Source organism: Eucyclogobius newberryi, unplaced genomic scaffold (genome assembly GCF_026437365.1).
Source record: "Eucyclogobius newberryi isolate DKJ021-1_F unplaced genomic scaffold, fEucNew1.0.hap1 SCAF_2, whole genome shotgun sequence".
NCBI lineage: Eukaryota > Metazoa > Chordata > Actinopteri > Gobiiformes > Gobiidae > Eucyclogobius > Eucyclogobius newberryi.
This window is the reverse complement of record NW_027315834.1, coordinates 6,250,351-6,263,522: the sequence shown is the minus strand read 5'-3', so window position 1 is coordinate 6,263,522 and position 13,172 is coordinate 6,250,351. Positions and strand designations below refer to the sequence as shown.

At 38.4% G+C, this 13,172-nt stretch overlaps 2 protein-coding genes across 2 annotated transcripts in view; both read left to right on the top strand.

Annotated features, from left to right (window-relative positions):
• The first annotated feature begins 774 nt into the window (after positions 1-774).
• Positions 775-10,122, top strand: zc3hc1 (zinc finger, C3HC-type containing 1). Its single transcript, XM_072454224.1, has 10 exons — positions 775-928; positions 2,222-2,317; positions 2,432-2,583; positions 3,438-3,521; positions 3,607-3,734; positions 3,842-3,981; positions 4,477-4,741; positions 5,347-5,520; positions 7,121-7,330; positions 9,517-10,122. Exons 1-10 carry the CDS (start codon positions 795-797, stop codon positions 9,583-9,585), a joined length of 1,452 nt encoding a protein of 483 aa, XP_072310325.1. The 5' UTR covers positions 775-794; the 3' UTR covers positions 9,586-10,122.
• A 1,231-nt stretch (positions 10,123-11,353) lies between these two features.
• Positions 11,354-13,172, top strand: part of ube2h (ubiquitin-conjugating enzyme E2H (UBC8 homolog, yeast)) — a 33,426-nt gene continuing 31,607 nt past the window's right edge. The window contains exon 1 of the mRNA XM_072455208.1: positions 11,354-11,579. Coding sequence (XP_072311309.1) covers positions 11,527-11,579 — 53 coding nt within the window. The 5' untranslated portion in view covers positions 11,354-11,526. The remainder of the gene's footprint in view (positions 11,580-13,172) is intronic.

Below are 13,172 nucleotides of genomic sequence, written 5' to 3'. Positions count from 1 at the left end.
CTCTCCTCTGCATTTTTAGAAGATTTATTACCTTTCCTTTCGACAAAATGCCAGCGTATTTGACCTTTTCTTCGAGTGTATTGCATTCTCCAATTAACCCTTTCTCCCTCCCCGCCCTCGCGTGGTACATATTTTCCAGAGGGAGGGTGTTTAGTCTACTCCAGTACGCATGCACGCACGCACGCATACACACACGCACGCACGCACGCACACGCGCGCACACACACACACACACACACACACACACGCACACACACACACACACACACACACACTGGTAGTGCCCAGAAGTGGCCGCGCTTTCTTATTCCAGACTTAACCGGAAATACGTCATACCACGCTAAGGACCAATCAGAGAACAGCAGTGCACAGCTGATCAATCACAACACAAAATCATGATCAGAGCCGCTCGGAAATCTTCATTTAAAAAAATGAATAAATCATATCATCTGAGTAAAAGCAAGTGTATAAATACGTGTGATCAATGTATACAATTATATAAATAAAAGTAATGTTTAGACTGAACATTAAAAAATCTGGTAATGTGTAACTAAATACTTTTTCAAAGTAACTCTGGCAACACTGTTATTAAATTTGCCAATATGAATTACTAAAATTGGTGGTGTTTACACAACGACACAAATGTATCAAATGTAAATAATCAAATCAGATCAAGTTATAAAGATAAGAGAACAGTATAAGTGTACATATTATGCACAAATTATGTTTTCTCAAAGCGGAACTAATTATCTTGGGTGTTTTTTCCGGGGGGGGGCAGCACCTCATGGCTGAACATGGCGGCTGTCGGCGGTAATCGTGCGGAGCGCTTCGGTAACTCCAATTTTTCGAAGTCATCCTTCGCTTCTCCGGAGAAAGTACGTGCGCTCCTGAGCGAAGGGGTGTCCTCGACTGAAAATACGGCCAAAAGGTGACGATTGATGCCTTTTTATGTTTGTTTTACTGTCGTTTGTCTGGAGGTGGCTCGCAGACACAGTGCCTCGCAGCGCCTGTGCTACTGAGATCACAATGTACCAAATGTGATGGCTGTGTAAAGCATGCTGGAGTTAACATGGGACAAACGCTATGAAACTGCAATTAATCAATACATTGGTCCTTGCCGTGTAGCATGTCATTTTTGCTGAATAAAGGGAGGAAGTCTGGATCATACGCCAAGCTAGTTTGCAGATCTACTCACCATAGTGACTACTAAAGAGTAAACGTAATCTAAATCTGTCATTAAACTGGGCTATTTTACCAGAAATATTAAGCAAACATAGCTGTAAACCTGGGCTGTTTGAAGAGTTAAAACCGATGGAATTTTAAACTCATGATTAATTCCCATGCTTTGTACTTTTTGCTATTGTTCCATAGAAATCCTTATATTCTAAATTAATTGAAGTTCAGTCGAAGACGCCGATTTAACTACTTGACTTAGTGAAATAAAAACGAACGTCTGATTATCGCACAGACCCTCAATTTTATGATATTAAAATGTTCAACCAAAATACTGTGCAGTCTAAAGTCATACTTCTTGCTTGCTTTTTATGAAATGCGTATTGGCCTAAATACAAAGAAAGTCGGACTTTTCGCTCATTATGTTGACTGATTTTACAATTTTTCTGTGCAATTGTAATTTTCTTAGTTGTGCATTAGTGTTGTACTAAGGAAAAGACTTGGTGTCAAAGTTATTTTCACCACTAAAATAACTTTCACCATGTGGCCTTGTACTCGTACTGATAGATCAAGACTATGTTTTTGCTACAAACCTTCAGGAAAAAGGGCTAAAACATGTCTGTAAATGTCTCGTTGAAGCACTGCATAAAACATGATATAATTGTAATAATAACCCATAAACGGTGCAAGACATTATTATCACATTATTCTTTCTTTTAGAGAGAACACGTCAAGTTTGTTTAACTGCTTATTTTGCAGCATTTTTAATTGACAATATACTAAAATATGGCATATCTCCAAACAACAATAGCAATATTATACATTATCAATATACCCCACCTCTAGTTGACTGGATTTGATCTCTTTATGTTCCCTTTTTATGTGGTTTTAATTCAGCCTGTCCTCTTTTAAAGTACTTGAAATGACTGTGCAAATTGTTCTCTATAAATAATATTGCCTTGCCTTATTTCAGGGCTTTTGTTGGTAGTAGATGTTATTTTCATCTGTAAATATTTTATAATCGATTATCCTTCGACTTATTTATCAGTCACAGAGATGCAAAGGACTCGGAAGTTGGGAGCGGCCAAGCACCATGTGAAGCAACAAACAAAGAAGCGTTTTTCTCAAGAGTGGAGTCCTATTCAATATCCTTTATTTTACTAATGACTTGTTGAAATGTTATTGCACACTGAATGCCATGAATTTATTAAAAGTACAACTCAAACCTGTAAAGGCAGAGCTTTCCCTTAGCAGAGCACTGTCTGAAATGGGCAGGGAAACCTCGCTCACTGTCTCCGCTCACATGTGCCCGATACGGATGGATCAACGTTGGGTGCGACATGCTCAAGTGCTCCAGCTGCCAGGCCTTCCTCAGTGCAACCCTACAGCCAACTCTAGACTTTGAGAAATGTATGTAAAACACTTTTATTAAAGGGGAGTTATTATGCAGAATTAAAGGTGGAATGTATGATTTTTTGGCGCCAAATCTGAGTCTCATTTCCTCGTGGCGTGGACTGCCGATTAGTCCTGCCACGTATCAATCATAGAACGCACCTACTGCTCACCTGCAGCCTCATTCTGGCTCGTCCCCAGCATAGCAGCACGTTTCCCTGTGTCTAAGCGCATGGATCTATCATAATATAGTTCCCTCAGTGTACAGGACAAAATTAAGACCGAGAAAGACGTTCTAGAGACGGAAGACGGAAATCTACGGAGACGAGAGATGCGATGCGATCCGTTGCGCTAATAAACAAACGCATGTTTTCGCTGCTTCCGCACGGGTTAAGTGCGCATGCGCTTCCGCTTGAGTTCTCAAATCGGCAAAAAATCGGCCATTACGCCTTAACTTTTACACGCTTTTGAGCTTGTTACTGCGGCGTTCACTCATCATTAATGTAGTCAAAGTTGTATTTTGATTGATTCCTGCATGTTTGTGTAATCCTGTATTGTCCTGTTTTCACATTTCGCCGCCCACATCCCGGTATTTTGTTGAGATTACAGTATTTGTCAAATTAAGAATATGGGTGATACATGTAGAGTTCTAGAATGTCACTACATAGCCACTTTTCAAAAATAAAAAGGCATAAATGACAGTCCACAGCATCAGTTCTGCAGCTTTGAAAAGGGACTGTTTCCAAGCCAATATTGTGGTTTACAATAAACCTAATGTAAAATTATGATCCACTTTATAATGCTTGCTAAAAAAGCAAATGTCTCCTTAAAAAAGTAGGAGTGATTGAAGTGATTTTGTTGTTTTTGAATAGATGAATCGCGCATTGCAGAAATCTCCAGACAACTTCAAACACAACATGAAAAGTTTTGTCCTTGGCCAGACTTCCCATGCCCTGGTAATGCATTTTATTTTATTGATTCATTGATTCATTTTATGATATTGAAACCCAATGTGCTTTATACTCTTTATTATTGATTTAGAACGGATTTGGGTGGTCCCTGCCTGCGAGCCGTCAGCACTTCTTGCCTCCTTCCTGGAGCGTTTTCACAGCACTTGTCTCCTTGCACAGCAGCTTCCAGCTTTAAAACCAGAGCAATTGAAATCCATGGTAGGTCGTGTCTTATTATTACAAACATTTGACTTAAAACGATGAATATACGTCTGAAGTATATTTTGTCTGTTGTATCCTCACAAAAGTTCACATTTCTGTTCTAGTCTTTGACAGAAGATGTCGTCAGTGTTATATTACAACTAATTGAAGAAGAACAAAAACAAAAAGGGGATAGCCCTTGTTCAGAGCCTTTGGCTGTTCAGGTGGCTGCGTGTATTGTGGCTCTGTGTGGATGGGCCGCAAGGTAAGAAAAGTCTATCTCAATATATGTTTTATGTCGATAATAATAGATGGATAATATTTTAAAAATGCACCTAAAATGTGCCTGGAAATGTCTTTTTAAGTTCAAGTATCCTGAAATGTGAATGAACCATACAAGGAACTACAAAATAACTATTTCTTCTATACACTTGTGTGTGTGTGTGTGTGTGTGTGTGTGTGTGTATATATATATATATATATATGTATGTATATATATATGTATATATATATATATATATATATATATATATATATATATATATATATATATATATATATATATATATATATATATATATATATATATATATATATATATATATATATATATATATATATATATATATATATATATATATATATATATATATATATATATATATATATATATATATATATATAACACTAATTTATTATAATAGTATAATTTAATAAAAAATAAGCTGCATTAACAAGCTTAATTCTTTCTTTTGAATAGCCCCACCCAGTGCACCATGAACCTGCCCATCCTTGCCTGTTCATATTGTAAACGAAAAGTAGGCCTGTGGAATTTTCATCAAATGGAGGAAACTGCAGGAGACTTGGAGAATGTCCCAAACCCTGTGAGCACATCTGGACAGGGGACAACAAGCCCAGCTCCAGTGACGCATGAGGGCCAAGGGGACAGCGCTTTCCCAGTCACAACTGCCACTACTCCCCGGCGCATGAAACTGAGAAGCCAAGACACAACGCGCCCTGACCAGGTAATTCCTAAAAGAGCTTTTAATCATGTCATCTGGAGTTTTATTTAGCTTCATTCACTCCTGTTTAGCAAGTCCTCTTTTTTGTGATGTCAAAAGTAGGGCCCTGAGATCTTCTGCGCTGTTTTAAGTTCATAAATCATAGCCAGACTCCTTTTGACCATTAGTGTCTGGGGCAAACTAGGTTCGTTTATCTCTCCTATGTAATTCCCTCTGCAGCCGTTAGATGGAACTCTTAACCAATTCCTGACACTAGAAATGCCTGATATGAAGTTGAGAGCATTTTGTAGACTAATGTTTTGAGTACTAAAACATGAGATTCCATGAGGAACTCTAGAGCATGTTTATAGGACAATACTGATACAAATAACCACCACCAATCATACATGTACACACAACATTCATACAAGTCATGGAGTGTGAGTATTTGCAGAAAAAACAACCATACGACGCACCAATTATTCCATGTTAAGTTCATCTTTAATATTTTCCCTCCTTTTTGTTAACTTTTTTATATCGTATTGTGATTTGAATGTATTTTTATGACTAAAGTCGTTTGAATGAACTATGCTCTTCAAATAAACTTGCTTGATTTGTCTTTATTACAGGGTGAAGCCGCAAGTTTTTCTCCTCAACCTTTGCGCACCAAAAGTAGAGATTCCACCAGTCCCACTGAAGAGCTGCCGAGTCCCAAAGGGAAGAGACCCGCAACTCGCAGTAAAGTACAAGGAGAGTCCCAGAGCCCACTGCCAAAACGCCTGTGCCTGTCATCAGCTGGTCCTGTAAGTGCAAAACATCCATGAATAATTGCACTGCATTTTGTTGAAAAACAAATCCAATGACTGACATTCAGACCGGGGAAAAAATATGAAATTGTAAGTGTCTTTGTGATGCCTGGGTGTCTCCTCTGAGAATGTGGTGACGCAACAGTGAGACACTGTTTTCACTGTAACACCATCTACAGCGCATATGCTACCAAGTAAAAAAGAGCCCTGATATTAAAGGCGCAATGGACGATTTTTCGGCGATTTGAGAGCGCAGGCGTAAGTGCGCATGTGCACTCCCCCGTGCGGACTGATACAACACACACGTGCGTTTGTTTATTAGCGCGACAGATCGCATCGCTCGTCTACCGTAGATTTCTGTCTCTTCAGAGACAGCTCGAACTGTCTTTCTCCTTCTTCATTTTGTCCCGTACACTGAGGGAACTATATTATGATGGATCAATGCGCTTAGACACGCGGAAACGTTGGGAAGAGCCGCACGCGGCTGCAGGTGAATAGTAGGTGCGTTTTATGATTGATACGTGGCAGGACTAATCGGCAGTGCACGCCACGAGGAAATAAGACTCAGATTTGTGCCAAAAAAATCGTCCATTCAACCTTTAAGTCTATGATATTAAGTATGTTTTGGGTCAATCAATATAACGTTATTTATACTTGAGGGGCAATTCACACGTATTTAGCTTTTAAGATAGAAAAATTAAAGCAACAAGCGGCAAAAATGGTCCTCGGGCCGTGCTTCGTCCTCCACGTCACTGCAACTTCCTCAAAATGGTGCTAACGTGCCTCCAGTCTGTTGTGGCTTTGGGATGTACTTGAGGCTTGTCAACAAGACTATAACACATTGGAAGCACTGGCATGCTTTTTCGCCATGGCAACACCATGCAAAATGTTTGTCCTCGTTTCCGGTTTTATTTGGTGTTGTGATGATGATGTATTTCCTCTGGAAGTTCTTCAGCCTTGGTGTAAAAAGTCACATTTATATACAAAGGTCCATAGCTAGCGCCACACTACGTCTCCATGGATACAGGAAAAACGAGCTCCATTCACTATCCAACTATGCTGTGTTCCAGTGGTCCAGTCGGGGAAAAACAATGAGCAGTGCAATAAAACTAGAAAAGTGCTTAAATCAGCCAAAATCGGCATCCATTTAAGTGCATTTATTATATCAATGTTGCAGACTGCTTTGCTGTCAGCTCTTATGTAGACAGAATACCTTTTACTTTCTAATGAGGTAGAAATTCATCTTCTACTTGTTGCCACATAAAAACAGCACAGAACATAAATATATTTTGATATTTATACAGTGTAAAAATGGCCAAATCGGCATATTTGAGACATAAACACAAGAAAACGTACAGAGGGGAGTTTGGAGTAAACTACAGGTAGATCTGACTGAAAACTGGTGAAGAGTTCAAATCCTTTTGGAGGTAAAACTGTACGTACAGAATAATTTATTGAGTTAACAGCAAACGTTTGGTGTGTGCTGGTGCTAATTTAAGGGCTGATCTTTATCCCTCTATGGAAGAAAAAACTTTTAACCTTCGTTATTATGTACCCTTAAAATTAAATGTGTTTTTATTTGAATTTGCAATAACAGGATGACCTGCTGCACAAGACTGTATTTGACCCACTGGCTCAGCACAGAGACTGGTGTCCCTGGGTGGCAGTGGGGAAAGAGAATGTAGACCCAGGCCCCATTTCCTTTTTGGACGGTGGCTCGTCATATCTGCAGGGGTGGAAAGCTGCTCTGGACCTGCTCATCCCCCTCAAGAAGAACTGCAGCGCTACAGATTGTAGTCCTGGACAGGCAAGTCTTGTGATATGGTCAAGCCAAACTATTCACTGCCCAGAATATATTTGAATTAATTTTGATGATTTGTTTTCCTGGCCGACAGTAAGGACTATGCTAGAGTGGTTGTGAATGTTGGTGTAACAATAAATCTCCAAGAGATCGGGATAATTAGTGACAATTGCAACCTTTTAGGTTTAATTCTTCAAAACTATATTTGTTATCTAGAATATCTGTTTCCACTAGACTTGGTTGCTATAAGTTAACCTTGCATTAATTCCTGAGGGGATGTGACGACTTAGCCATGTCTCGACTGGTTCACAAAAAAGTGTCTGTCTGGATTGCTGAAACAGAGCAATATGGTTCATTTCAAAGGGCGGTGTAAAAACAAAATGGCAAAAAGCGAGTATAAATGGAAGATAATCATTTCTCACCAAACGCTGACTTGAACCTGTGATAAACCGAGGTATTTCCAGTGACTGTAACTACAGGCCTTTCCAATTTATCCAGTACATAAATCATCCAACATAATCCAAACCCAATGCATTACATAAAGAGATGTTAAAAAGCAGTGTGGGGGGGAAAGTGAGAAGCGAAATCAATGCAGAAAAAGCTGACTATTTGCCATATTCTTCACTTTAGCTTTAGATGTATCTCACGGCAACACAGACATGGAAATATTAAATGTTTTTTTGAGATTTTTTTTAGTTTATCCTCATGATTAAAAAGTATAATTCAGGTACAATTTTTGGTTTTATTAAGAAATGATTAGGTTTGTTCGGGTGACGTCAGTTGCTCACGTGGCATTAACAGAACCATTTCAAAGTGTGGGCCAGTCGAAATGTGGCTTTTGTGTTTATGTTGACTGAAAATGTTTTAGTGCAATTTGAGATACAGTACACGATAATATTGGTCATCGATAATGGCAAACTATGTCACACTGATAATCTGATAATTAAATTTCCCACCGGTAATTTGATCTGATAATTATAAGTCAAAAATGCAGAGAGACAGAGGAGGACATTTTTACAATTACGAGCTGCTTTTATGTTTTAGAGGAAAGATATTTTGGCTAAAGCACTTTGTACCAGCCCTGCGTCATCTAAAGGTTTTCACTGACGACGAGTGAAAACACGAGGCAGCTCTCATCACTGAACACATGTAAGAGGAGTTTGTCTGTCAGAGCCGCTGTGGTGATGACTGTTCTGTGCTGCTCGTGATTTTCTGCACCGTGAAAACACACGCGCTATCAGCCCAATGCAGAGCGAGCGGACTGTCTGACTCAGCTGCTAACTTTTAATTCACTTTCACAGTTCAGTCTTACCTTTCCCTGTATTGTATAAAACGGGAAACCTCCAAATAAACTTGTAGAATGAATAATAAGGACTCGTAACAAAATAAAACGTTATCAGCATGCCTAAGCAGAATGAATGTACCTCCAACCTTTATGAGATGTTAATCTACCGGATATCTTGATACCTCATAACTTGTTAGGCTTTATATGTTATATCTGGGTTCATAAAGGCCTGGTTTGGCCACATTTAGACTTATAAACCAAATAATTATTCTAAAACTAAATTAACGAAATTAGGTTAGTTTAAAAATGAATTCTCGGTTTCCCATTATCTGTGGCAAACCCCTAGATCAGGGGTGTCCAAGGGGCAACATTTTGAAACTTAATTGGAGCAGAGGGCCACAAACAACCAGACAATGTTGAATTTGAAAGTGAATACTTAAAAATGTTGCATTTAGTTTTGTTCGATGAGCCTCCACACCTTTATTAATACTTGGAACATTAATAATAGGTTGTTATCACATAAAAATGCTTGACTTTTTCCAATTTTACAGTAAAAAGTACCGGTACTACTTTTTGTTGTTTGGACCAACTTAGCAGGAAGCCAGAGGGCCAACAAAAATTGGTCTGCGGGCCGCATTTGGCCCCCGGGCCGTAGTTTGGACATGCCTGACCTAGACCTCGGTTCATTTCTCCCTGTGGCCCTCAGAGGCAACTGTTGTTGTGATTTTGGGCCTTACAAAAATAAATTGATTTGATTTGAGATGTTATCTGTTATCGGTATGAAAATTCCCTTATCGTGCATCCCTAATCGCAATTGGATATTTCTTTCCAAAATCGCTGAACTAGACTTTGATGCATGTGAAATATTTATGTCATTATAATAGCATTTTTCTTGTTTCCTTTTTAGGCTCGTGACAAGTCTAAAAGAGTGTTTGCTATATTTCGACAATGGCAGGTAACTTCTCAGTCCCAGTAAATGGTTTCCAGCTTTTGTAATACACTGTCTGCTGAAATTTTCATCACATTGAGATGAAGAACAATTTAGCCTCACAATTTTATCTAAAAATGTGAAAAATGACTGTTGTATATGGTCTGGGGTGACAATATATAATAGCATGCAGTGTCATAAGGCATTACCCTAGACATAATACAATATGGTTTACATAAGGCAAGTATTTTGAGTATGCATTTTTAGTTTTTATGATTGTTATGAAGTAATAGTGGTACTGTTTAAGTACTTGTCTTGACTTTAGGTAACTATTCTTTTGTATATATAACAAAAACAAAGAATGTATAAATGTGAAAAGCAGATTGGATTAGTTAACTTGCAGATTGCAAGTTACAGACTGGCCCACGGGACTATGTGCCATGATTTTCTAATATTTCACACTGGAGTTTGGTGCCTTTTTTTTTTTTCTTGTCTTCCTGTGACATAATTTCAAATGCAGTCATTTATATCCACTTTGTGATTTTAACTATTTCGGGTTTCCTGAATTAAAGAAAATACATGTCACAGACATTATTTGCTGCTATGTTTTCTTTCGCAATCATTTGAGTCCTGCGTTTATGATGGATTTTGGAATGGTAGTTGTGATTAGGGCTGCAGTGAATAATTCTAATTGTATTTACCCTAAAATGCAAAGGAAAAGACCTTTATATAAAAGATTGCTGTATTAATAAAATGAAACACTTTTTATGATTTTGAGTTAGTTGCAGAACTAGTGGTGACTGATACAGTACGATAAGAATCCTTTATTGTCCACACATGGGGAAATTTTGTTGTTACAACGCAGTAGATACAGGGGGAAAGGACGGATAACTTATAGGAAGTTTCTTAAACACTTATGATTTTGAGTTGGTTGCAGAACTAGTGGTGACGGATACAATAAGGGGCAGGATGACCACCTGTCGCTTTTGGTTTTCCTACACAGCCATTTAGGCCTTGGTTCATCATCTCACTTACTTTGAAAATGTTCCACTTATTTATTGAGGCCATATAAATTGAATAAAGTTAACGTTATGCAACCCCAAAAGACCAATAAGTGATGTCATTTCAATCTTAGTCATGGTTGATTAAAAAAAAAAAAACATAGTTGTATGTTGTAATGGCCTTTACGGTCTATAAACTTAAATCCCATATATCTGTCCCACTACAATACTGAAATGTGTAAATTAAATGTGGTTCAATGAAGACAGGAAATATCACTGGATCTCAAGCAAAGCACTGATATGGAATTTGTAGTTCATGGACACCATAAAATCTAAAATCAATCTGTTGGTTCATTTAAAAAAGTAAAAGTGAAAAGTATGCTGCTTGAAAAGTACTCTGAAAATATTGACAATATTAAATGATAGGAATGTTTCTTGCACTGCTCCTCAAGCAGGATCCAGTTCCCCCTGATTTTTGTGTCTATCTTTTGTAATAAAAAATAAAACACTTTGTGCATTTTGTAATGTTGTCTCCTTCCAATTACATTAGCTTCAAATGTATATACATCCAAACAGTTAGTGTTGCTTGCAGTATTTACCTAGATACTGTTTTACTCTACTATACAACATGATACTGTATAATACGTTACGCTTTACAGATTTTGGCTACTCTACCACCTATGCCACTTTCCCGGTCTGAAAGGGAAAACTAAGCAAAACTACAAACCTGGTCTTTACTGATGACGTCGCGTCGCTGAGTGATGACGCAGCACGCGGAGTGATCGGAGGGTCTGACAGAGCCCCGGTCAGAACAGAGCAGTGAACATCCTACAGCTCAGCAGGACTAACAGAAGACCGAGAAGACATTTAGCGGGGGACATTTTTCAAAGCCAATGTTAACCTTCGGATAATATTGTTTGCTAGATTTTTCTAGCGCATCCGAGGTTTTCAGTTTACGAACAGGTGTTCTGCGGTGGAAATAGCAAAAATGTCGTCTCCAAGTCCGGGCAAAAGACGAATGGACACTGATGTGGTGAAACTGTATCCTTTTCTCATTTAAACAGTTGTGTTTTCACTCGTAACTGTGATCATACACGCGTGTGTGAGAGAGACAGATGGTTTGTGTCATGTTTGTGGCCTGTCGTAGCCTGTCGCAGTTTCATTGTGAATGAGGTTTTTGTGTAAACAAGATTTTGCTAGCAAAGCCAAGTGTTAGCTATTTCTGTGCTGCTGTGTTTATTGTCAAAGCAGCTGTAGAAGCTGATCACATCGGCAGTAAATGTGTCAAATCAGCCTTTTCACGCCTCTATTTCGTTGTTTTTGTCATCACAGTCGTCTCTGGTTACCACGAATGCAGCACCGTGGAAGCTAAAAAATGATTCTCTTGTGGTTTCGCGACAGTATTTAAAACGACTGAATATTTGAGCAGCGTTAACCAATATAAGTGTCTATTTTGAGTTTGTTGAGAAGTTCATGGTCTAAAAATGTGTTGCAGGTTGACAGGGGCTTGTTTACATAACCTGAAGCTAGCGTCAAATGAAAACGACTGTCTTTTGTTCTTACATTAGGGGTTTCTCCTGTAAATGATGGCGTTATTGCTCATTTTCCATCACATCAGACCACAGTGTATTCGCTTTGTGACTTGTTCAAGCTTGTTTCATTGTTATTACACGTTTTCTGTTGCAGTGTTTTTCCTGTGTAGCTGCTGTGCTGTGCCTGGCTAGTCTGGTTAATTTCAGCATCAAAATGGCCACCTGATCTGTTTCTCACTGTACTTTGGTGCCTGGATGAAACGTTTAAAGGCTTTAACTTGTGCTTTGTTGTTGTTGTCACAGCTGTGTGCTATGACAAACCTCTGTCATTGAAGTTGCCATTGTGCTGCCTCACTAAATAAAGTTTTGGTGTTGTGTTGTCAACTGCCACTTTGTTGTTTACATTTGGACTGGGTAAAGTTTTCCAAAATTCACCTCCATCATTCTAAACCTACACCGTAGATATTTTTAACCCAGTAGACATTATGAACATTATGAACTTTTTTGTTTTTCCTTTTCCTCTTGCACAGTGGAAACCTGCTTAATGATTGGGTAGAGACAGTTACCAACCGGAAAGCAGAAGCTGGGAGGGACTTGTAGCAGAAGGCTGGTGTCAAATTTGCCTTATAGAAATGTGATGAATCATACCAAAAACAATCATTTACACTGCACTAAAAGGTGGCAAAAATAATCTCAATGTCATTTGTTTTGGAGTATGTTTAACAATATTCAGGCGATATAATATTGTCAACCCATTGAAAATGTGTTAATCTTCGCAATGTTATTTATTTTTGATAGATTGCCCACCTCTATACCAACCTACTTGTGTTTCTGTCATTCGGGGGATCCGAATCAGAAAAGGTTTATTGCCATTGACCACAGTTTACAAACATAGTATAATAAGATATTAAAGTTGAAGTCCAAAAATACATCATCAGATAAATCTTGACTAATCAATAACTGACATAATCAAGAATAGTCATCACCTCACTGAAAATAGCCTCATGTTAAACCAATGTAGATTTTAAGATGCTAAATAAACTCTGCTTTTTTCAGAAGTGTTTTCACTATATAGAGATCAGTGGCTGTATACATGCACAAC

Coding starts and splice junctions, on each gene's coding strand:
- zc3hc1 (XM_072454224.1), top strand. CDS start 795: ATGGCGGCTGTCGGCGGTAATCGTGCGGAGCGCTTCGGTAACTCCAAT. Junction 929..2,221: donor ACTGAAAATACGGCCAAAAG/GTGACGATTGAT, acceptor CTTATTTATCAG/TCACAGAGATGCAAAGGACT. Junction 7,331..9,516: donor CAGATTGTAGTCCTGGACAG/GCAAGTCTTGTG, acceptor TTTCCTTTTTAG/GCTCGTGACAAGTCTAAAAG.